Raw genomic sequence first — 26,372 nt, forward strand, 5'->3', positions numbered from 1 at the left:
ATGGGTGACGAGCCAGGGGTGGCCGAGAACTAGCGGCTCCTGTGGAGCGGAAATGACGAACAGAATGATGTTCTCATGGTGTATGGAGCCCACTTGTAACTTGATTTCCTCGGTACGGTGCGTAATGAACCCAGTGCCCATGGGCTCACCGTCTAGCGTGTTGACTCGCAGGGGAGGTTGAATTGGGATAAGTTGAACTCCCAATTCCTCAGCGAGACACACATCCATAAAACTGGCAGCCGCCCCGGAATCAATAAGACCTTCCAACCTGCGCACTCTCTCTCCAACAGATAAGGTAACTGGCACATACATTTGTTTAGATGTAATGTTGAAAACGTGAGTCTCACTCACCGGTTTGGCAGTTCCGAGGCGATATTCTGGGGTACGGTTTGGTCGTACCGGATATTGCCGAATGAAATGACCCGACTGACCACAATACAGGCATAGTCCGTCTTGCCGACGTTGTTGTCTCACCGAACCCTGTAGAGGTGACCGTCCCAGTTGCATGGGTTCCTCCTCAGATTCTCTCCTCCGCTCTGTCGATTGCTTAGGACCAGTGACCGAGAGCTCCCCGGACTGTGGATACCTTGTGTTGCACTATCAGATTATCAATAGAGATGGCGATGTTGATAAACTCATGTAGCGCAGTGATATCTCCCCCGACAAGCCAACTCAGTCTGTACTTTTTGCGCAGCCCTCTTCGGAAAACGGTGAGCAAAGCAGTCTCGCTCCATCCGCTACCGGCTGCTATAGTACGGAACTCTAAAGCGTAGTCGGCTACTGTGCGACGGCCCTGCTGAAGTTCACATAGTTGGTCTCCCACGCTACGCCCAGATACTGGGTGGTCGAACACCTCTTGGAACAGTCTCTTAAACTGAACTTCCGCATTCAACTCGGGGACCTCAGCTGCCCAAAGCGCAGTAGCCCAATCCAGTGCTCTTCCCGTTAGCAGAGAAATAATGAAATCCACCCTGCTACGGTCATCGGGAAACATAGTACGATTATAGGACATATACAGGGACGTCTGGAGTAGAAACCCCTGACATTTGCCAGGTTCCCCGTCGTACTTTGTCGGTAGAGAAATCGGAGGTGCCTGACGAGGACTGACCGTGCTCGGGGTGGTGCCTTCAGCCGCACCAGCGTTGAGTAGCTGCAGGAGTTCATCCATCCGTTTCTCCTGTATCTCCCATCGCCTCTGTAATTCCGCTGGATCCATGGTTGGGCGAGGTATTCTGTAATGAATACTCGGACAGAGTGGTAAGATCCAATCGCAGAATTGCGATGCTTTATTAGAGTACAGACAAGGGAATAGCTTAATCGTGGTCTGGCGAGCTGTGGTCAAAACCGGGCAAGGCAGAGACAGGCAGAGGTACCAAGGGAGCGGGCGTAGTCGTAGTCGAGGGCACGGACACAGGTTCAGAGTACGGTAATCACTGGGATAGACAAGCAGAGGATTAAGCAATTCGGGGAGTCAAACAACGAAGCACAGGTCTGGTACACTGGTAATCAAAACAAACTATCTCTCTCTCTCTCTGAACAAAACGCTTAGCAAGTCACAAAGGGACAATACCTCGCACCGACTGAACTTCTGAGCACACCTTATATCCTACACTAATTACTGACAGGTGTGCTCAGAACGCAGGTGAACCAGATCGAGTCTGATGACTCCCCCTCTCTGTAGATCGGGGAAGTGTCAGACTCTGTCTAGACCCAGCCAACCCCCGATCCCTTACAGAGACAGATTAAAGAAGGATTTTTAAGCCTTGAGACATGGATTGTGTATGTGTGCCATTCAGAGGGTGAATGGGCAAGACAAAATATTTAAGTGCCTTTGAACGGGGTATGGTAGTAGGTGACAAGCACACTGGTTTGAGTGTGTCAAGAACTGCAACGCTGCTGGGTTTTTCACACTAAACAGTTTCCCGTGTGTATCAAGAATGGTCCACCACCCAAAGGACATCCAGCCAACTTGACACAACTGTGGGAAGCATTGGAGTCAACAGGGGCCAGCATCCCTGTGGAACGCTTTCTACACCTTGTAGAGTCCATGCCCCGACAAATTGAGGCTGTTCTGAGGGCAAAGGGGGGTGCAACTCAATATTAGGAAGGTGTTCTTAATGTTTTGTACACTCAGTATACAGAACATAGATTAATAATTTGGCTAGTGATCTGGAACAAAGAAGTATAAACTTTGAGTTTATTTACAGTTCTAATTTGATTTACTGAAACATTCCTAAGAAACTATCATCAACTACTATGCATATGTCAACACGGTATTGTTTTCTAACTAACACACAATCTTGAAAATGTAAGAGTCTTTGTCGTGTTAACAACCAACACAGTACATTTCTACACCTGAACTATTGTACTGTACTTCAGAGCTACTAAAGCCTGCTGTTGTACATATGCACATGGCATGTGCAAGTCTTTGGCAGAAGCAGTCTTATCAGATCCATTAGTTACGCCAATAAAACAATGACAATAGCATGATAAGCATGCCCAGCAGGCGACAGCAATCATTGAGAATAGGAGTGTATTTCTCCATGACACAGGCTATAAAACGCATCCATCCACAGTTGTGTATGTATTCAGACAAAAGGCTCTGCAGGAGCCCAGAGAATGGAGGCCAGAGAGAACACCCATTTTATCTTTATGATGCTGCTGCTGCCTCAGCTTCACATGGCCCAGGCTTTTACTACAGCTGGAGGTCCTCTTCTTCTAGTTGACAAAGAGTTCCATTGTCACATTACATTGCCACAGACAGTTACATTGTTAGAGTTACCGTTTGAAATGAGTTACCTGGTTGTAGTGTGTGGTTACATACAGTATCACAGAGAAATCAAAATTCCATGAAAGTACATGGTATTGGTGCAACTAATTGTAAAAAAGTGACCTCTAAGTGACCCCGCCTGAGACAGGGAGAAGGAAGGGAATACTGTTCTTGAAGCTGTTGCTAGGCATACAGCTCTGTCTGATTTTGACGCCATTGCACAATATAATATAGCAAGTTAATATTTCCAGATATCTGACCAGGTCTGTCATTAGGAACATGCTGAAACCGGCAAAAACACAAATGTCCCACTCTAACATAGAGAGCTTTAAATAGAAATAGACAAGCCATTGAAATGTGCCCTTTATTAAAATTGTGTTATTATGGAGAACAATATTGTATGATTTCTGGAGCGGTAATAAAACCAACTGTTTCCCCTACTTAATCACATTTATGTCATGTGAATCCAGCTGTAAAGTGGTGTGGGATAGATGGATGTCACCATGGCATCGTTTGGCTGTATGAAGAGAGCATAGCCACCTGATGCCATAGCTTCTACTGTAATATCCCATAAACCCTAATGCAGTCATCTCTCTTGGTACAGTAATGTTTCCATGCCTCAATGAAAGTATGGGATGACCCTCATAAGATGATAAGTCTATTTTACCTCTTCTCCAGTGCTGGTTAGATCTGCTTGTCTCAGATGGAATAATGACTAAAAACACTGTTGTACCTCTCCCTTTCAAAGGAGAGATGTAGATGAATCATGGAAAAAGATAAAAGCCAGACAACCTGTACAGTCCATCCTTCAGTTTAACAGCCAGAGAATTCACCACTGAACAAATGAAGGTGGGCTCATGGGAAGAGAGGAATCTCATTATGGTGAGGGAGGGCTGGGGGCTTACAGTAAATGTTTCCGTGTGTGGGTGTGTGTGTTGCACTGATTCCATGATATCCGCTTCCTTCCTCTCTAAGGGGACTCTGGCCTATTATTCACGGAGGCCCTCTGACTATCTGGAGCTCTGCTTGGCATTGATGCAGTGACTTAGAATCAGTGAACAAGTCTAGCATCAGCATTTCGCAGTAGGTGGTTTGCTGTCTCCTGGGCCGGTGACCTAATCGCTGGAGCTAGCAATGAGATCACTAATCCATCAAAGTGACACAATCAATCCCCCCCCATGACCACCACCTTCAGCTAGCGCAGGCTTCAACAGACAGCCAACAGCCTCCACACACACCTAACAGCTGCTTCACCACGATTCCCAAAGCGGTCACACTTGCTTAGCCGGCAGGCATACAGGAACACTGAGGCACGGTCGCCAGAGAGAAATACGAGAACTGGTCGAAAGGCTCAAGAAAAAACAGTAGGCCTACTGCCTGTGTTGTGTTACAGTACCCTGAGAGAGAGCGTGGCCAATCCAGAGGAGATTCATTCCCCTCAGACAGACAGACAGACAGGGATGAAGTCATAGCTTTTTAAAAGTTTTAGTGTCCTTTTCACTAATATGATCACTGTGTCTGTTGTGTGGGGTCCTGGAGGCCGGGGAAATCTCATTATTGTCTCCCATGTAGAGGGGCTGCCGCCTGCGGGGCCCCAGCCCCATGCCCCACACACAACAGGCCGGCACACACACACACAGAGATCTAATCAGGTGATATGCAAGCCATTGATTTTCAGCTCTTCTCCAGTATGGGTTTGAATAGGATTTCTATTGATGCGATCAAGCCGACTGGGCCGTGGAGAAAGGAGAGGAGACAGGATGGCGAGATTGAGACAAGGTGAGGCAGAGCTGCGTGACGAAGCAGATTCTCCATGTCTGGTCATCCTCATCCTCATATTCCCCAGGGCTCCAACACACCAGGCATGGTCATTTAGAAGGGTTGGAATTCAATCTTCTGGAAGTTAACCACCCAAAACATAGAACATATTTGCCCATTGTCTCTTTTATTAAAGAACAAATAAATCAATTTAAAAGCCTTTTTTCAATATTTACCTTTTTACATTGAAACGTACTGATAAAGCATTAAAAAAGAACATGCATTGAAAGCTTTCATCACAATGCTAGCAAGTCCTGTCTTGCACATGGATAATGTGTTTGGCAAGCTGACGATTCTAAATTAACAATAAGCCTAAATCTACTTTAGTTCAATCACAGAAATTCTCATAACAGCTTTTTAAATAACAATGGGATAGATTCTGTTTTGCATCAAATGCCACAAAACCAAAGGAAAGTAACATTGATGAGAATATGAAGAGGAGAAAAGTTACTTTGTAATTTGGTCTCTCTTTTGGTCTCCTCAGAAATGGAGAGCGGAGGGAAGTGTGATTCCTGTTACACCCTGATCTGTTTCACCTGTCTTGTGCTTGTCTCCACCCCCCACCAGGTGTCTCCCAATTGTTCCCATTATCCTCTGTGTATTTATACCTGTGTTTTCTGTCTGCCTGTTGTCAGTTCGTCTTGTCTCGTCAAGCCTACCAGCTTGGTTTGCCATACTCCTGGTTTTCCCTAGTCCCTGTTTTCTAGTCCTCCCGGTTCCAACCATTTCTGCCTGCCCTGACACTGAGCCCGCCTGCCTGACCATTCAGCCTGCCCTGACCTCGAGCCTGCCTGCCGCCCTGTACCTTTCGGACTCAGACCTGGTTTACGAACTTCTGCCTGTCCTCCACCTACCTCTTGCCTGCCCCTTGTATTTTAATAAATATCAGAAACTCGAACCATCTGCCTCCTGTGTCTGCATCTGGGTCTCATCCTGTGTTGTTATAATTCCTATAATCTTCCCTGCTGTCTTGGTCAAGATTTGGGCTTTGAGCTGCACTGTCAGGTTACCAAACCATGTAACAATGCTGGTTCAAATCCCAGAGCCGGCAAGGTGGAAAAATCTGCCGTTCTGCCCTTGAGCAAGGCAGTTAACTCCCAACAACAACTGCTCCCCGGGCACCGATGACGTGACGTCGATTAAGGCAGCCCCTCGCCCCTCTCTGATTCAGAGGGGTTGGGTTATATGCAGAAGACACATTTCGGTTGAATGCATTCAGTTGTGCAACTGACTATGTATCCCCTTTCCCTTCTCTAATTAACATAAAATAATCCCCATTAAAATCTGTTTAAGATAGAGATATCCGTTTTTTTGTATGGCTGCTTCTCAATCCACTGCATCCGCCTACAGTATGTCGGCCTTCCGCATCTGCAGTGGAAAGTGGCAGAACTACAGCGCTGTTTGTCAGACCAGTAGACATCCCGACTTCTCACGAAAACATCTGTAGCACCTGAACGGTTTGGTCAAAAAACTAATATGGAATGGGGAGAACCTCACGAACACAGTGGCGTTCTCTGTTTTATTCTACGACGCCTACAAGTGTTACGGGACTCGTCTGAAAATGTAACCCAGTACCGGTTTAAAAAATGTATGGAAGTTTTTTTGTGCCAACAAAAAAAGGGGTTAAATGTGTCAAAAATATATAAATATTTCCTGCGTTTTCTTAAACAGTATCTCCTAGATACAGTATAGGAAACACTTCAAAACCTTATTCCTTATGATTTATTTTTTGACTGTCTGTTTTGCCATTTATTTATGTGTTATTCAATGCATTTCTATGGGCTATAGCAGTAAAGGCCAAACTCATTATTTTATCAAATAATCAAAACATTCTAAATCAAGTAGCTAAATGATCCATGGTATAACCACCTTAAAACAATTCTATATTACATTTACATTTTAGTCATTTAGCAGACGCTCTTATCCAGAGCGACTTACAGTTAGCGAGTGCATACATTTTTTCATACTGGCCCCCCGTGGGAAACGAACCCACAATCCTGCCGTTGCAAGCGCCATGCTCTACCAACTGAGCTACAGGGGACATATGTTAGCTTAGTGTTAGCTTAGTAGGGGTTAATGTTCATGGTTTTCCACCTTTACAGAGACTTTCTCTGGAAGGATCTGCAGTGGTTGACCATTTAACAAATAAAAGTATGGATACGTACTCTCTGTAAATTTGTGATTCAATGTTCGGAGGGTTTGTGTGTATGAACTAAGATCAATGAAGGACACCTCCTGTTTGTCCCACTTCAGCGAAACTCTGATCCTCTGAGTATTCTTCTTCATTTTATAAGGTTCACCATTAGCTACCCCAACAGCCCATATTCAACTTTCTTCTTCATCTAACCCCTGTTTCCTACTAACAGACCCACCGGCCACCCCTACCCTCCAGTCATCATTTTCTCCGACTTCCACATCCCAGAAGTGTGTCCCTGAAGTTAACCCCTCTGAACCCAGGATGTCTCGGTATGAATCAAACCTCTGTGGGTTGTCTGGGAGACTCTGTCCTTTGTCTTCGGATCTTAGGCTGGTCAGATTTTCAGATGGATAGAGGTAGGGATGTGTTGTGTTTGGATCTAGAACTACAGGCATGTATTTCACTGCCCCCTGCATCTTCTCCCAGACCTGGAAACTGAGATTGCCCAGGTGTTTGGCCAAGTTGATCAGTGCTCCTGAGCCCAGCTGTGGGTCCTGAGACGCACTCTGTGCTCTCTCCATCATAGTCTTGTAGCTCTGCAGAAACAACACATCATCCACTGCCAGCTTCTCCTCCACAGCCCTGATTGTGTCCATCAGAGATGACATCATCTCACTTATCTCCTTCACTCTCTCCTTCATCCTTGTATTCTTCTCCTCCTCTTCCTCCTTCAGTGCAGCTAGCCTCTCCACCTCCTCCTCTCTCAGGAAGCAGTGTAGCTTCTCAAACTCGTCCTTTATCTGCTTCTCTGCTCGCTGGGCCTGCACCCCGACGTGAGCAGCCATTTTGTCACAGTTTAGCTTTGCAGAAGGCAGACATTTTCTCCTCCAAGGCCTCCAGTGTGGGTCTGAGTCCCTCCTTCCTCTGGCCTGGGATGAATTGGAACGCCGACTGCCGACACACAGGTACAGACACACTCATACGCAGACACGCTAGCACACGCACTCTACACACACGTACATTGTAATATTGTTGAATGGTGGTATTATACATTTTGTATTGTAGATATGTAGTGGTGTAATAATGTTATATGATGAACTGTTTTATCTTTTGTTTTTTGTGTGATGTAAGTGCCTTAATGTGTTTGGACCCCAGGAAGAGTAGCTTCGGCCTTGGCATCAGCTAATGGGGATCCTAATAAATACAAATACAAATTATGGAATGGGGAGAACCTCACGAACACGCCTGCTGCCTTCCCCACAGAACAGAAGCTGTGGCCTGCATGCTCCGACACACACACCACACACACCAGACACTCATCCTCAAGGCAGAAGAGCTGGAGCCTCTGGGAGTGTAAACCACACACACCCTGTAAACCCCCTGTGTCTGGTGTTTCCACCCTGTGAGTGTCCTTCCGTAGCCTCCTCTGTGGGCCCAGGAGTGTCCTTATGCCCCCTCTCCTTCAGTAGAGTCTTACAGACATGCCTCAGGGCCAGGTTGGGAGGCGACTGGTCTCTGGAGGACCTTCTGCAGACTGGGCAGTCCTGCGTCTCCCCTTTACTCCAGCTCTCCTCCAGACAGGCCCTGCAGAAGCTGTGGCTGCAGAGCAGGATCACTGGCTCCCTGAATATCTGATAGCACACTGTACACGACAGGTCCTCTTCCAGGAGAGAGAAACTGGCTGCCATCCTCACAGGAGTGCTGTAGAGTAAGTGAGAGAGTATGAGTTAAAATGAGAGAAAGAATGTGTGTGTGTGTTCGTGTGTGTGTGTGTGTATAAGAGGGAGAGTAAGGGCGAGTCAATAGTAGGCGTGGGAGTGGGAGAGAGAGATAGAAACAAAACTTCAGGCTCTCTTAGAAATTAAATGAAATTTCACATATTGGCACACTACCCAAAATCTGCCCAACAACCCAAAATTGCAAAGTTTTGTAGTATTTATTTGTTTAACCAAACACTTTTATACATTAATTTATCACATACTGTAGCATATTACCATTTGATTGCATTTACTGTGGGCTTTCATTACATTTAGTTTTAGACCAGTCATACAAATGATAATTTAAACCAACATACTGTACCTGTTTTCAGAGAAGGACTTTAATATACCAATTTATATTGTTGACAAAGCAGAAGTTTATTTGTTTCCCTCACCAGTCAGCTAGAAAATATGTGGATGGCCAACACCCACACCTTGGGTGCAGTTTAGAGTTTCCGGGAACGGGAAAAAGGTTATGTGAAGTCAAGAGATGAGGCGGAGACCGACTATCGTAACTTCAGTGATTTCAAAACGCTGCTCAGCAGTCAATCATGACTACCTCAATGTACACTACATAACCAAAAGTATGTGGACACCTGCTCATTGAACATCTCATTCCAAAATAATTTGTATTTGTATTTATTAGGATCCCCATTAGCTGATGCCAAGGCCGAAGCTACTCTTCCTGGGGTCCAAACACATTAAGGCACTTACATCACACAAAAAACAAAAGATAAAACAGTTCATCATATAACATTATTACACCACTACATATCTACAATACAAAATGTATAATACCACCATTCAACAATATTACAATGTACGTGTGTGTAGAGTGCGTGTGCTAGCGTGTCTGCGTATGAGTGTGTCTGTACCTGTGTGTCGGCAGTCGGCGTTCCAATTCATCCCAAAGGTGTTTGATGGGGTTGAGGTCAGGGCTCTGTGCAGGCCAGTCAAGTTCTTCCACACCGATCTCGACAAACCATTTCTGTATGGATCTCGCTATGTGCACAGGGGCATTGTTATGCTGAAACAGGAAAGGGCCTTTCCCAAAGTTGGAAGCACAGAATCGTCTAGAATGTCATTGTATGTTGTAGTGTTAAGTTTTCCCTTCACTGGAACTAAGGGGCCTAGCCCAAACCATGAAAAACAGGCCCAGACCATTATTCCTCCTCCACCAAACTTTACAGTTGGCACTATGCGTTGGGGCAGATAGCGTTCTCCAAATCCAGATTCGTCCATCGGACTGCCAGATGGTGAAACATGATTCATCACTCCAGAGAACCTGTTTCCTCTGCTCCAGAGTCCAATGGCGGTGAGCTTTACAACACTCCAGCCGACGCTTGGCATTGCGCATGCTGATCTTAGGCTTGTGTGTGGCTGCTCGTCCATGGAAACCCATTTCATGAAGCTCCCAACAAACAGTTTTTGTGCTGACGTTGTTTTCAGAGGCAGTTTGGAAATCGGCAGTGAGTGTTGCAACCGAGGACAGATGATTTTTACGCACTCACACGCATTAAAGGGTTGAAATTAAAAAGAGAGAAATTAAGAAGTAGAGAAAGAGCCTTCTAAAGCCTATATTATAGAACACATTAAAAGTGGTAAGTATAGTCTTGACATGCACTCCCTTTTGTATTTATTTGGACAGTGAAGCTACAACTTCTTTATACGCCAGCATTTTGGATTTGAGATCAAATATTTTATATGAGGCGAAAGTACAGAATTTGAGCATATTTTCATACATATCTGTTTTACCGTTTAGAAATGAATGCACTTTATGTATCTAGTCCATTTGAACGCGTCATAAGTATTTGGACAAATTCATTTATAGTGTATTCAATTTAGTCCAAAGTTTAGTATTCCTAGCATGCAATGACTACATCAAGCTTGTGACTACAAACTTGTTGGATGCATTTGCAGTTTGTTTTGGTTGTGTTTCGGATTGCACAAATGATCCACAAAGATCATGCCCCCATAACAAGGTTAGCATTTTTAGGGGGGTATGATCTTTATTCCTCTGTAACTTTCTCACTCATCATTATTCACGATTCATTCATGATTATCCATAATCATGGTAGCCTCCACATTAATGTAGAAGTATTCAGAAACATCTTCTATTCTTATTTACAATAATGTCACTGAATTATTCATCATTCAGTTTCTATTGGGCAAAACATAATCCGAAACACAACCATAACAAACTGCAAATGCATAGAGCCACAAGCTTGATGTAATCATTGCGTGCTAGGTATATGGGACCAAATACTACACTTTTGACTACTTTAATACACTATAAGTTCATTTGTCCAAATACATGAAAAAAAACGTTTAACTAAAAGGTGACACTGTACTGTCGCCTCAAATGAAACATTTGATCTCAAATCCAAAATGCTGGAGTATAGAGCCAAATTTTGACATTTTAAGCCTCACTGTCCGAATAAATACGTAGGGGAGTGTACATAAGGTTTTTTATACAACTGTTTGGATTAGCAGAAACTGCCTCAGTGACTGCATCCTGTGGGATAAGGGAACAGAGCAAGGTTAATGGAAAAGCAGCGCTGATGATGATCTAAAGCCCAAACAGAGATGACTGCTGCTTCAACACTCCCCCAAGGGACGGCTTAATGACTGACATTAAAAATAATTATGAGAGACGAAAACAGTCCTGCTCCAAATTAACCCCTCTTACCCTAGTCCCCTCCCTCTACAGCAGTGGTATTCAAAGTCGAAAAACTGCAGTGGGGTCGGCATTTATTTTTATTTGTATTAAAAAATACAATTTAAAAACAATTAAGAGTGCAGATTATTTTATGGACAACATTAATGTTTTGAGAAAGATAATTTGAAAATAACACTTTATTGAGTAAATGTTTTTATTGGTTTCTTTTCATTTTGATAAGAGATGAAAATGTATCTATTTTAAAGTTGTTCATTATATTTGGGGTGAGGCAGGGTCGCGAGAAATTCCCAAAATTTTTTGGGGGGATCCCCTTAAATTCTGGCAGAAAAAAATGGGGTTCCCCACTGTGAAAGTTTGAATACCACTGTTCTACAGGCTCCCAAAACTCCTCATTTATGATAATCATGATGGTAATGAACAACACTATTACTGTCAGTGGGGCCACAATGTTTTTTTTGGTTCTGGTGAGTTTGGTGTGAGCAACAACCCTTGTATGTCTCTAAAATATGAAAAAGACATATGTTGACGTTGCACACCACCCTTCAGATTTCAAGACTCCATATGAGACGTATGTTCATACCATGGAATAATTCCTTTATTCATTTCCATGATCAAATTCATTAGTCATGGAAGTCATGTAACCCATTCCTGGCCACCCTCGCTAAATTCAACTCACAGGTTGACAAATGAATCAGAATCAGGAATTAAGGCTTAATATTGATTTAAAGAACAAGGCTGTAGAATTAAGCATACTAGGCTTACCTAAGCAGTGGGGATATCTTTGGAATTCATTATCCAAATTACACCAATGAGTTTCTACGACTCAATTTGCCTGGAACTACAGGGGTTAGGCCTTACATAAGCCGCCATGCTACTCTTGCACGAAAAAGAGATGAGAGAGAGCGAGTGAAGGAGAGAGGGAGAACATTGTTACAGATGCCATGCAGACAGGCTATGCTGAAAGATTCCTCTGGGATGGTTTCATACAGAGCGTCTTGTTTACTTAGTGTTTGTGAATGGAAACAGCCAATCAGAGAGATAAGGGATGGCTCCCTCAGAAATACAACCACACACACACATCTGACTCTTTCTCATGTGGGTTTAGAAACAACAATATTTACATGAGAGTCATGATCGTTTGACTTTGGTTATCCCCATTGATCATGTGAAGGAGAGAGGATGTGAAGGAAGTTGGAGTAATGTCGCTGCTCAGCCTCAGAGGTTCCATGAATCGTCTGCTGCTCTTTTTATAATGAAAATCTCATTACCAAGATTTAATGGCTTTCAAGGTTCTCAGCAGAAATAAACTAACCCTTAAATGGAAATGACATGATGATTACTATAAATCACAGATATAATTTTTTAAATGATCAAGCTGGCCACTTGTTGAACTGCGAACTGAATCCAATTAGGGATATCAACTAAAATGAAAGTCAGGAATATAAAATTCATATTCAACTGGGATTTTGTGTGGATATTTGTCAAAACTTTTACATTGTTTAAACAACTACAAAAGTCATTATAATTCAGGAGCTGCCAGTGTCTTTCTACAGTAGAGGAGAGAGAAACTAGAGAAGATATGCTGAGGCAGTGATTTGTGTGGCCCTCACAACAGTCTAATTTATAGGTCACCAGGGAATGTTAGTTAGACTTCCATGTCCAGTAGAACATGGCTTCATATTTCCATTAAGAATCCTCAGATCCCATACCGGGTAAACATTTCAGACACATCCATCTGGCCTGGTCCACTGAGGCTTGCTGAAACTCCAGGACCCCTGTCTCAGTCTCAGACCATAGGGGCAGGAGCTGAGGTGGTAACCAAAGAGGGCTCGCTCTCCCCTTCCTGTCCCAACATCAGAGGATGTAGCTGTTGGCACAGGCTCTAGTCCCCCTCAGATAATTAAAAGTGAGTTATAAATCAGTGTAAGCAGTAATCACACAAGCCCCTGCCAACTCCCCCCCCATCTCCAGTAAAACAATGTCCCCGCCCTAACACAGACCCTGCAACTATCTGATCTGAGAATGGATATGTGTTTCATGAGAACCACGTCTCTTCTCCCATGTTGAAATAATACATCTCTAATGCCCTGAGTCTCGGTTTAATGTTTAAATCGATTTCATCGGCTAGAAGAGTGCTGAGAGGCTAGCGATGACATCATACTTGCTCCTTTTCAGCAAACCTTTTGTGCTGCACTGCTCTGTTTTCACATACAATCTGTGATATATTCCTGATTGTACATTTGACCTAGATCAACAACGTACTCACTGTAAGCTTATATTAAACAAATACCAAATTTAGTGAAATCTTTGATCAGGCAGAAAAAGGTTGCATCAATGCCCATAAGATTCATGGAATAAAAGCTGAGCACCACTAACCATCTTACCATGCAGTGACGACCTTGTGTGTTTGGAAGATGGGGTAGGGGTTGCATGTGGGGGAGGAGGTGATGCAGCACATCAAGCACTGTATTGATTTGTGAAAGAATATTTACGAAAAGTGTGAGACATAAAAATAACGTATTGATCTGCTTAGAAAACATGTTCATTAAAATAGGGAAGGGATAGGGGAATTGACAAGCTCGATAATGGCTCTGAAATGGCCCATGTGAACAAATATAGCACTGAGAAAAGGTTACGTTAATGCACTATAGGAAACCCATCAGCAGTAACACACAGTACAGAAGCCATTTTTAAACCATACCTTGATGTGTCTTCACTACCTTCTATAGCGTTCTGTGATTTCCACACTCCTACTCCTCTCTCATTGGCCAAGGCTAAATCCTTCTGACCGCAAACAGCCCAAAGACACAATTTCAGACCATATGTCATCATCTCAGAACCACTGAATAAGTTACCTTTTATATACTCTCTGATACAATCCTACTCTGAGCCCCCCTGTGGCTCACTCATTTCCTTCCTTCCTGACAAGTTTTTCTGCAGCAGAAAGGAAGGAAACAAGTGAGACACAGAGTGAGAGTGGTAGATGTAGAGAGCGATTTGGTAACTTGACTGTAGGAAAGGGTTTTAATAACAACAAAAAATCCTAATTCACAGGCCATTGAAATCTGTGATGTTATACACTGGTATGAGTGACAAAATGCCCAAAGGGCAACTACTAAATCAGGTAGACAAACAGAAGTGAATAGTGACAGAAGAAATGATGTGTTGCTCAAGGCATGCAAAGATATAAAGCATCAAAGACCAGACAGCAACACAGCCAAGACAGATTAGACCTGGTTTAAGGTATTAAACCACACATTTAGTTTACTTATCCATTTACTTATCCCCTGGATCACAAGTCATTACTGAGATTTCCTGCTAATCAGTCCACAAAGGGCTTGTGGATCCTCTGTTCTGCACATCTGTCATGTGGGTGTGTGTGTTTGTGTGTCTGTGAAAGCCCCCCTGTAATCAATAAGGTTGTAAGCTGTGTGTGTAAATCACTTTGCCCTCTGTTCTTAGGTAAACATCCATGTGAATGACAAGACGGCTTTAGTTTTATAGTCAGTGTTTTCTTCAGCCCCAATTCTAAACAATAAGGACTTATTAATGTGGACCTGTAATTACATTGTCATGGTGAAATATGGGGGCCCCTGGCTGCTTAGGAAATGAAGGACCAAATGTGAATTACTACAGCAGCATATATTATACCAGTGAGCCAGGTGAGGCAATCTTCATAAATTCTAATCTAATCTTAATAGACCTGGCAGACTCAGCCAGTAGCAGGAGACTTCATGCTTTGGGGAGATGGGGCAATGGGGGACAACACTCTGGATGTTACAGGCGGTTCGAGTAGCGGCCAGGACAGCGGTTGTAACATGCTGAGGACCGCTTTGACTGACTGATAGGGAACAGCTGATTCCTTTTTATGACGGTTAAATGAGAGAGAGAAAGTAGGGCCTTAGTTGAGAAAGTGGGTGAGTGTTGAGTGGGCATCTAATTTAAAACAAATTGTTTATCCTTCTACAGGTGGCAGGTGTCCAGTTTTATTTATTCCCTCACGTCCGCATGACACTGAGGCGTGAGGTCACAAATCAGAGTGGAGCCTCCCAGTGTGGTGCGGAGAGGACAGGAGGTGCATGTCACAGCCCTGTCAGGAGGTCCTGTCATCCTAGTTTATTCTCTGCCTTGGACCACAAGTGATCACAGTTTGATTGTTCAAACCCTGCTCTCCTCACAGGACATTTGTTATAGACATTTGGTGTGTCACAAAGCTGTCACCCAGGATTCAGGGCCTGTGGGAGGCTGAAACCATGATAGCACACATCCTATTAGCAGCATGTTGATCTCCTCACAGTGTTCCTATCAGACATTTTATACCATTGTCACAAGAATTTTGTTATCTCAATGGTTGAAGTCAAACACTTCTTAAATCTTTGAATAATTCCCAGAGGTGTAAATCTCTAGTTTAAATAAATTAAACAAAGACCCCTTTCTGCAATGGTCAGTCTTTATTCATTGAGAGCGCTCTGAAAATCATACAATGCACAATGTTTTTTATACCTTTACTACGCCCCTGAGAAAACTCCTAGCCCATATTTAGGCAACTGTCACATTTCTCTGTAAACTTGCACAACAACCTATTGTTTCTTCTTGTATCTATTTCACACTCCAGCTGTGTTCGTGTGGTTGTTTTTTTGGTTCCTCGAGTATCAGGTCACACATACACAGACTTCCTTTACTGGTTTCACAAGACACAAATACTCTGTTGCTGGGCAAATATGCATCTTATACAAGCACATATGATTAACTCTCTAAGCTCTCTCACTGTCCTCACCCTAGGTGGGGACATGTTTTTCACTGTCTAGTTTCGTATCCTGTTTTCTGTTATTGGTTTCACAGTTGCACTCTGCTTGCATAGATATAAAAATGAATCAATGCCCTAGTTGTACTTCTAACTAAGCTAAATACATTATCAGATTGTAGTCTTATGATTCGAACACATTTCACAAATAATCGGAGTGTAATAATTAGTCATTACCAAATTCTTCTATCAACCATCAATACTCTCTACCTCCCAGTACAAATTATGTGCCAAAGCCTCATTTTAAATGAGAAGAATATATTATAGGGAGAGCTTACTGTGGGTGTGCTTCTGTAGGTTGGATTGTGATTACCCACAGTACATCTCCACTGTGAGGGGAATACTGAGGTCACATACAAATCACACCGGTTACGGTTGGCTGCTGCTGCTAATCGAATATAAAATCTAAATGTGCATATTTTTCCCAAAGATGATAAATACATTATACATGAACAGCTGACACATCATACATTAACCTTTGCACAGCTGACAAGTCATTACGTATGCTAGTTAAGTTAGAACAGATGCATTGGAGGTTGGAGGTGGATTCACCATAAGTTAATTTCTGCCTCAACCTTTCCACCTAGCAATACTAAGAAACGTCTCTTCTTCCTTAAAATATATTTTTCAGAAAGTCTCGCTTGGGACTGGACACAAAAGAAGTATGAAATATTGGGGGATTTTTGAGTAGGGTTATCAGTGGCCCACAGTCTGAGTAGGACCAGTATTTTGGCCCCCTCTCACCACAGGATAGTGACATGGTAAAAGGTCAAAGCCCCTGGGCGTCCCTCCTGCCGTGTCCTGCTGGCTGAGGAACTAACTCCCTGCTGAAACCCTGCACCAACCAACTGCCCAGCTTTCATGCTCCAACGCGTCCGTCACGCTGCCCAAGCAAACAAATACATTAGCATGTAATTTACACTGCACAGATGGGCCCTGCTGTACACACAGAGAGAGTGTGTGTACACACAGGTGTACACACACACTTTACTTGACACCCAGCATCATAACATGTTATGAGAAGGTCATAATCATGTCATAATATGTCATAACAGCTGACATAACTTGACATAACTTGTCATAATATGGTCATAACACTGTCATGGCACATATATTTAGACCTGTTGTGACATACAGTGCCTTGCAAAAGTATTCATCCCCCTTGGCGTTTTTCCTATTTTGTTGCATTACAACCTGTAATTTAAATGGATTTTTATTTGGATTTCATGTAATGGACATACACAAAATAGTCAAAATTGGTGAAGTGAAATGAAAAAAATTCTAAAAAATAAATAACGGAAAAGTGGTGCGTGCATATGTATTCACCCCCTTTGCTATGAAGCCCCTAAATAAGATCTGGTGCAACCAATTACCTTCAGAAGTCACATAATTAGTTAAATAAAGTCCACCTGTGTGCAATCTAGGTGTCACATGATCTGTCACATGATCTCAGTATATATACACCTGTTCTGAAAGGCCCCAGAGTCTGCAACTGTCACGGTTTCGGCCGAGGCGGCTCCTTCTCCTTGTTCGGGCAGGCTTCGGCGGTCGTCGTCTCCGGAGTACTAGCTGCCACCGTTCGATGTTTCATGTTAGATTGGTTTGGTCTGTTTGTTACACCTGTTTATTGTTAAGTGTTCATTAGGCACCCTATTTAGTTCTCTTGTGTTTGGTCAGGTGTTGTGTGTAATTGTTCGATGTCACGTGTTGTTGTTGGTCCGCTGTTTTGGTGCTCTCTGTATTCGTTTTGTTTAAGAGAGTCCTGCACGTTGTGCGCTTTTACTTTGGACAGTCCGGTGTGCGTATGTTTCGCCTGTGGCCTGTTGCCGTGTTGGCTTGTACTGTCGGACTTCACTAAAGACATCTGTTTTTTGAATCTCTGTGTCCTGCGTTTGATTCCACGTTCCCTCTACACTCAACCCTGACATAATTACACACCATCTATATGGAATCAGCAGGAGCACCCGCACCCACCGAGATCATGGAGGAGCGCCTTCGTTGTCAGGAGGATAGAATCAACCAAATCGGGCACGCCCTGGACCGAGTGATGAACACCCTCCATCGATGGGAGACCAGCGGGGTACCCACACCCCCACCTACCGCACCATCACCATCGGTCAGCCCGCCCGTCCAACTCCCGGAACCCAGTGGGATTCGGCTCTCGCTCCCGAGGGCGTACGACGGCACCGCTGCCGGGTGTCAGGGGTTCCTGTTACAAGTTTAACTCTACTTCGCCACCGTACACCCGGCGCCCTCGGGACACGAGAGCGTTTCCGCCCTCATCTCCTGTCTCACCGGCAAGGCGTTGGAGTGGGCCAACGCCGAATGGAGGAGAATAGACGCCGCTACTATCACCTATGCGGAGTTCTCCCGCCGCTTCCGTGCAGTGTTCGACCATCCACCAGAGGGGAAGGCGGCGGGGGAGCGTCTATTCTACCTCCGGCAGGGGATGAGGAGCGCTCAGGAGTTTGCACTGGAGTTCCGGACTCTAGCGGCAGATGCAGGGTGGAATGAGCGGGCCCTCATAGACCACTTCCGCTGCAGCCTCCGGGAGGACGTCCGCAGAGAGTTGGCGTGCAGGGATACTACGCTTTCATTTGACCAGTTGGTTGACATGGCCATTCGGCTGGACACCCTGCTCGCTACCCGCGGACGTCCCAGGTGGGGGTCGCCCATTCCACCCTCCAGCGCCTCCGAGCCGAGCCCGATGGAGCTCGGAGGTGCTGGCGCTAGAGGAAGGAGAAGAAGGAGCCCGAGGGGGGCCGTCCCCTGCACCAACTGTGGCCGTGGAGGGCACACCGCGGCTAGGTGCTGAGGAGGGTCCCCTGGTGGAGGAGAAGGCAGACCACACATTGGGGAGTCCTCCCAGGTGAGTAGGCGCCCCACTTACCCAGAGCTTTCTGTCGTACACATAACCATACCTGTTTGTTTTCCACAGGTTGCACCTCGTTCCCAGCATAAGGCGCTAGTAGATTCAGGCGCAGCTGGGAATTTTGTAGATCGCAAATTCTGTGTAGAGTTAGGGATTCCCCTCCTTCCGGTTAATAATCCTTTCCCTGTACATGCCCTAGATAGTCGTCCGTTAGGATCCGGGTTGATTAGGGAGGTCACAGCGCCACTTAGGATGGAGACGCAGGGGGGTCATGAGGAGACGATTCAGCTCTATCTGATCGACTCTCCTGCGTATCCGGTGGTACTGGGGCTTCCCTGGTTGATTACCCATGATCCTACTATTTCGTGGCGAGAGAAGGCTCTTAAAGGGTGGTCTGCTCAGTGTGAGGGGCTATGTCTGGGTGTTTCCGTAGGGGCGACCTCGGTGGAGAGTCCGAACCAGATGCCCGCATTGCACATTCCCCCCGAGTATGAGGATTTGGCACTCGTGTTTAGCAAGACAAGAGCGGCACGGTTGCCGCCTCATAGACGGGGGGATTGTGCGATAGACCTCCAGGCAGGAGCTGCGCTCCAGCGAGCCATGTGTATCCGTTGTCACAGGAGGAGAAGAGGGCAATGGAGACATACATTGACGAGTCTCTGAGACAGGGATACATACGGCCCTCCACTTCACCCGCGTCCTCAAGCTTCTTTTTGTGAAGAAAAAGGATGGAGGTTTGCGCCCGTGTATTGATTACCGCGGTCTAAATCAGGTGACTGTGAAATATAGTTATCCACTCCCGCTGATTGCGACTAGGACGGAGTCATTACACGGGGCACGGTTCTTCACAAAATTGGACCTCCGGAGCGCATATAACTTGGTGCGCATTAGAGAGGGCGATGAATGGAAGACAGCATTTAGTACTACCTCCGGTCATTACGAGTATCTCGTCATGCCATACGGGTTAATGAATGCTCCATCAGTCTTCCAATCCTTTGTAGATGAGATTTTCCGGGACATGCAGGCGCAGGGAGTAGTGGTGTACATAGACGATATTCTGGTGTACAGTTCTACCCGGGTCGAACATGTAGCCCTGGTGCGCAGAGTATTGAGGAGATTGTTGGAGCATGACCTGTATGTCAAAGCCGAGAAATGTCTGTTCTTCCAGGAGTCGGTCTCCTTTTTGGGTTATCAGTTGTCTGCGTCAGGGGTGAGGATGGAGGTTGACCGTGTGTCAGCCGTGCGTAATTGGCAAACCCCAACCACAGTTAAAGAGGTGCAGCAGTTCTTGGGTTTTGCGAATTACTACCGGAGGTTTATCCGGGGTTTTGGATAGGTGGCAGCTCCCATAACGTCCCTTCTGAAGGGGGGTCCAGTGCGCTTGCGGTGGTCAGCTGAGGCGGACAGGGCTTTTGGGAAACTGAAGGACCTGTTTACCTCGGCTCCAGTGCTGGCGCACCCGGATCCCACTTTACCATTCCAAGTGGAGGTGGACGCGTCTGAAGCCGGTATCGGGGCTGTTCTCTCACAACGGTCCGGCACACCACCTAAACTCCGCCCCTGTGCTTTTTATTCGAAAAAGCTCAGTCCGGCGGAGCGTAATTATGATGTAGGGGACAGGGAGCTGTTAGCCGTGGTACAGGCCCTAAAGGTGTGGAGGCATTGGCTTGAGGGGGCTCAACACCCTTTTCTCATTCTGACTGACCACCGTAACCTGGAATACATTCGGGCAGCTAGGAGACTGAATCCTCGCCAGGCTCGGTGGACTATGTTTCTAGCCCGGTTCGTGTTTAAGATCACTTACATCCCTGGGTCCCAGAACGGGAAGGCAGATGCCCTGTCTCGGCGGTATGACACAGAGGAGAGGTGCGTGGAGCCCACTCCCATACTACCTAAGTCTTGTCTGGTTGCACCGGTGGTATGGGAGGTCGATGCGGAGATCGAGCGGGCATTACGCACCGACCCTAGCCCTCCACAGTGTCCGGTGGGTCGGACGTACGTCCCGCTCGAGGTCCGGGATCGGCTTATTTATTGGGCTCACACGTCACCCTCCTCTGGGCATCCAGGTATTGGCCGGACGGTGCACTGCCTTAGTACAAAGTACTGGTGGCCAACGTTAGCCAGGGATGTGAGGATTTATGTCTCCTCCTGCTCAGTGTGTGCCCAGTGTAAGGCGCCCAGACACTTGCCCAGGGGTAAGTTACAACCCCTGCCCGTTCCACAACGACCCTGGTCTCACCTCTCGGTGGATTTTGTTACCGACCTTCCCTCCTCACAGGGGAATACCACCATCCTGGTCGTTGTGGATCGGTTCTCGAAGGCCTGTCGTCTCCTTCCCATGCCGGGTTTTCCTACTGCCCTACAGATCGCTGAGGCTCTATTTACTCACGTCTTCCGGCATTACGGGGTACCCGAGGATATAGTGTCTGATCGAGGCCCCCAGTTTACCTCCAGAGTCTGGAGAGCGTTTATGGAATGGTTGGGGGTTTCGGTGAGCCTTACCTCGGGTTACCACCCGGAGAGTAATGGGCAGGTCGAACGTGTCAACCAGGATGTGGGTAGGTTTCTGAGGTCATATTGCCAGGGCCGGCCGGAGGAGTGGGCGAGATATGTGCCCTGGGCCGAGATGGCACAGAACTCTCTCCGCCACTCCTCCACTAAACTAACCCCTTTCCAGTGTGTGTTAGGGTAACAGCCGGTTCTGGCACCTTGGCATGAGAGCCAGATCGAGGCCCCTGCGGTGGATGAGTGGGTGCGGCGCTCGGAGGAGACGTGGAACGCTGCACACGTCCATCTGCAGCGAGCCATCCGTCGACAGAAGACGAGCGCCGACCTCCACCGCAGTGAGGGGCCAGTGTACGCACCTGGAGATCGAGTCTGGCTCTCAACCAGAAACCTGCCCCTCCGCCTGCCCTGCCGGGAAGCTGGGTCGGCGGTTTGTGGGGCCTTTTAAAGTCCTGAGGAGATTGAACGAGGTGTGTTACAGGTTACAACTGCCCATTGATTACAAAAATATTAACCCCTCGTTCCATGTGTCTCTCCTCAGGCCGGTGGTAGCTGGTCCACTCCAGGACTTTGAGATAGAAGAGACTCCTCCGCCCCGTTGGACATCGAGGGGGCTCCGGCGCACACTGTTCGGGCCATCCTAGATTCGAGACGCCGGATGGGGGTCTCCAATATCTCGTGAAGTGGGAGGGTACGGCCCGGAGGAGCGGTGCTGGGTGCCGAGGAGGGACATCCTAGACCCGTCTCTTCTGACCGAGTTCCATCGTGGTCATCCTACGCGCCCTGCTCCGCGTCCTCTTGGTCGTCCCCGAGGCCGGGGGCGGCGCACGGCTGGAGCCGCGCGTCAAGGGGGGGGGTACTGTCACGGTTTCGGCCGAGGCGGCTCCTTCTCCTTGTTCGGGCAGGCTTCGGCGGTCGTCGTCTCCGGAGTACTAGCTGCCACCGTTCGATGTTTCATGTTAGATTGGTTTGGTCTGTTTGTTACACCTGTTTATTGTTAAGTGTTCATTAGGCACCCTATTTAGTTCTCTTGTGTTTGGTCAGGTGTTGTGTGTAATTGTTCGATGTCACGTGTTGTTGTTGGTCCGCTGTTTTGGTGCTCTCTGTATTCGTTTTGTTTAAGAGAGTCCTGCACGCTGTGCGCTTTTACTTTGGACAGTCCGGTGTGCGTATGTTTCGCCTGTGGCCTGTTGCCGTGTTGGCTTGTACTGTCGGACTTCACTAAAGACATCTGTTTTTTGAATCTCTGTGTCCTGCGTTTGATTCCACGTTCCCTCTACACTCAACCCTGACAGCAACACCACTAAGCAAGGGGCACCACCAAGCAAGCGGCACCATGAAGACCTAGGAGCTCTCCAAACAGGTCAGGGACACAGTTGTGAAGAAGTACAGATCAGGGTTGGGTTATAAAAAATATCAGAAACTTTGAACATCCCACGGAGCACCATTAAATAGATTATTACAAAATGGAAAGAATATGGTACCACAACAAACCTGCCAAGAGAGGGCCGCCCACCAAAACTCACGGACCAGGCAAGGAGGTCATTAATCAAAGAGGCAACAGAGACCAAAGATAACCCTGAAGGAGCTGCAAAGCTCCACAGCAAATATTGGAGTATCTGTCCATAGTCCACTTTAAGCCATACACTCCACAGAGCTGGGCTTTACGGAAGAGTGGCCAGAACAAAGCCATTGCTTAAAGAAAAAAATAAGCAAACACGTTTGGTGTTCACCAATAGCCATGTGGGAGACTCCCCAAACATATGGAAGAAGGTACTCTGGTCAGATGAGACTAAAATTGAGCTTTCTGGCCATCAAGGAAAACGCTATGTCTGGCGCAAACCCAACACCTCTCATCACCCCGAGAACACCATCCCCATGGTGGTGGCAGCATCATGCTGAAGGGGTGTTTTTCATCGGCAGGGACTGGGAAACTGGTCAGAATTAAAGCAATGATGGATGGCGCTAAATAAAGGGAAATTCTTGAGGGAAACCTGTTTCAGTCTTCCAGAGATTTGAGACTGGGACGGAGGTTCACCTTCCAGCAGGACAATGACCCTAAGCATACTGCTAAAGCAACACTTGAGTGGTTTAAGGGGAAAGATTTAAATGTCTTGGAATGGCCTAGTCAAAGCCCAGACCTCAATCCAATTGAGAATCTGTGGTATGACTTAAGATTGCTGTACAACAGCGGAACCCATGGTGGTAGGCATGTTGTGTAAATCAAATTATACAAACCCCCAAATAATCAATTTTAATTCCAGGTTGTAAGGCAACAAAATAGGAAAAATGCCAAGGGGGGTGAATACTTTCGCAAGCATTATTTTATGGCTGTTTATGACACCTACATAAGAGTGTCAAAACCCACAAAACCTACCACACTAGGCAAAACATTCCATTACACAATAGCCTACTTGTCAACAGTATGTTTATGTTATTTTAACATTTTCTGAAATTGACCATATTAAATTATCATTGTAATTTTGCACACATTGATGTCAGACATAATGCTTCTTGACAGTGTCATAAAGTGTATTTTCTTAGTCCAAGTAAAGTGACATAGGATGGTCATAATGCTTTATGACAGTGTCATAAAGAGTATTTTCTACAAGTTATTTAAAATAATTACTGTAAAGAATTCATTACAACAACAAAAAAGGACTTAAGAAACAAACTTTCAAATGAAAGGAAACTTCTTGACAGGGAAAAAACACATTTGAATAAATGTGGGTTTTCACACACTTATGTAGGTGTCATAACCAGCCATAAAATAATGCAATCTATGTCACAACAGGTGTAAATATATGGGTCATGACAATGTTATGACCATATTATGACAGGGTATGACAAGTTATGTCAGTTGTTATGACATATTATGACATGTTTATGACCGTGTCATAACCTGTTATGATGCTGGGTGTCAAGTAAAGTGTTACTCATGTGGTAGAGTGTATTCAATTGAGCATACTACATGAAAATAAATCAAAGATAAAGAAAAATTGAAACTTCCTAGGATCATGCAAATCAGAAAACGTCATCCTCCATATGAAATGACATCCATCAGAATGATTTATGTCCATTTGAGAGTGAATCAGAAGGAAAACATTTCTGAATAGAGCTCTTGAGTAGAAATGCATCCCTGTTGAATCCCTGGAACTCATGAGCAACAATTATCCATCCTATCCTCTGTCTGATTCTCTGATGCCTCTTCTAGCTTTTTGAAAGTGTCCCTCATTAAAAAAACAATGGGAGATACCCCTTTTCTAATTAAATAGTGCATTATCTCAAATACATGTGACATGTAATGTGGCCTCCAAACAGCTTATGAAAAGGACTTTATCACCAACGGGTCATACTGTAATCAGATTTATGCTGATCTCACCGGTGCCTTCTCTGTGAATTGATACTGGGGGATAAAGCTTGGTTATTACAGTGGTAATGTATCTGAGAAGATGGGAGTGTTTCGCAAAAATATTGGATTTGAAGAGTGTTATTGGGCTGGAGATTACATCAAGTGTGGCTTGAGGAAACCAAATGAATAAGGAAATAGGAGTCTGTTTTCATCCTAATGCTTTCTTTGTTCCCTGCTAATGTTACTCATCATAGACCAGAGCACATTATTGAAGCTGAACTCCTATTTCATCTTCTAAATGGCCTCAGCTGAAAATCAACTGTCACCTTGAGTCAGTGGAAGATAAGGCTAAAATGGCCGACAGTGAGGGGGAAGAGGGAGCCCTGTGGCCAACATTAGGATATGGACAAAACAGACCAACCAAAATAAGAGAGGAGGATAAGAGAAAGCTATCCCATAGCTGTTCATTTGCTACAGTTGGTACTTTTTGGATTAGTGATAGGGCCATGGTAGCTTCCTCTACATCTTATTCTCCTATCTATTACTCATCTTGTGTGTGTGTGTGTTCGTGTGCGTGTGCGTGTGTGCGCGTGTGCGTGTGTGTGTGTGTGTGTGTGTGTGTGTGTGTGTGTGCATGAAGAACTAGATGATGTCATCCTTTCCAGCTGCACAGCCTTCTTCACCTTGGGAGCAGACACGTCTTGCCTTCTGTTTCCGGGACAGTGCTCTAACGCAGCGTATAAGGAGCATCCTTTTGTCACTTGGCCCAGGCTCTGCTGATCTACTGGTAATGGCTCCTTGGCCTGAATATTCCAGCACACAGTAAGTGTTCCAGTGTCAACTCACATCACACGCACCAGGTGTGATGTGTGTGTGTGTGTGTGTGTGTCTGTGTGTGTGTGTGCCTCTACAGTAGGTGGGGCAGGGGGGCTAAAACCCATCTTAAATCCCCAGTCAGGGCAAATGGAGGCTGTATTAAGAATGATGAGCAGGATAGTAAGATGTCTCTGTTTCTGTCTATAATGCCTCCCTCAAATACCATACACAAACACCAGCACTCAGACAGGAGTAGTTTCTCTGTAACTGAATTGGATTTAGAATTCTTGACTGACACAAACTGCTATGAAAGTTTCCTGCTTGAGCCTTACAGCACTTACAGCATGTTCTTTAAATGAAATACAGGGGGCAGTGTACATCACAACATACATGTAGCACAAAAACATAGCTTATGACCCTACCCATGTCTCCCAAGCCACACATAACATAATAGTGAATGAACACAGCCATAGAAAAATATGGTGGTCGCAGCAAAGGCCTCTGGAATATTTTCAAATCATCAGACTTACATGAAAATCTCACAACAACAAATGAGGAGCAAAGGTAACAGTAGAAAAATAGTAACTTACAGTATTTGCCAAAACCCTTGTTAGCCTGGCTGGTTTTGTGCTGTATAAAGAATGTACGTTTCCTGAAAGGCACCTTGTCTCTCCATGCTGGCATGGCACTTCCTGGCCAAAGCTGCCATTCAGGAGCCGTGACAAGGACAGAGCAGAGCTGTTCTGTACCAGCGCCTGGCTGCCTCAGCCTGATAAAATACACATAATTATACCCCGCCATTTATCTCCACCTGGCAACCAACCCAATCTCCACCTGATGACATTATCCACATTCCGTGAA

General features: G+C 45.5%; 1 protein-coding gene across 1 annotated transcript; it reads right to left on the minus strand.

Moving 5' to 3' along the window:
- Positions 1-6,665: 6,665 nt before the first annotated feature.
- Positions 6,666-7,570, minus strand: LOC121544462 (E3 ubiquitin-protein ligase TRIM35-like). The gene has a single exon (XM_041854388.1). It carries the CDS (start codon positions 7,568-7,570, stop codon positions 6,914-6,916), a length of 657 nt encoding a protein of 218 aa, XP_041710322.1. The 3' UTR covers positions 6,666-6,913.
- Positions 7,571-26,372: the final 18,802 nt, after the last annotated feature.

Source organism: Coregonus clupeaformis, chromosome 29 (assembly GCF_020615455.1).
Source record: "Coregonus clupeaformis isolate EN_2021a chromosome 29, ASM2061545v1, whole genome shotgun sequence".
NCBI lineage: Eukaryota > Metazoa > Chordata > Actinopteri > Salmoniformes > Salmonidae > Coregonus > Coregonus clupeaformis.

Bases quoted from the DNA above. Each gene is read 5' to 3' on its own strand.
- LOC121544462 (XM_041854388.1), bottom strand. From the start codon at position 7,570: ATGGCTGCTCACGTCGGGGTGCAGGCCCAGCGAGCAGAGAAGCAGATA.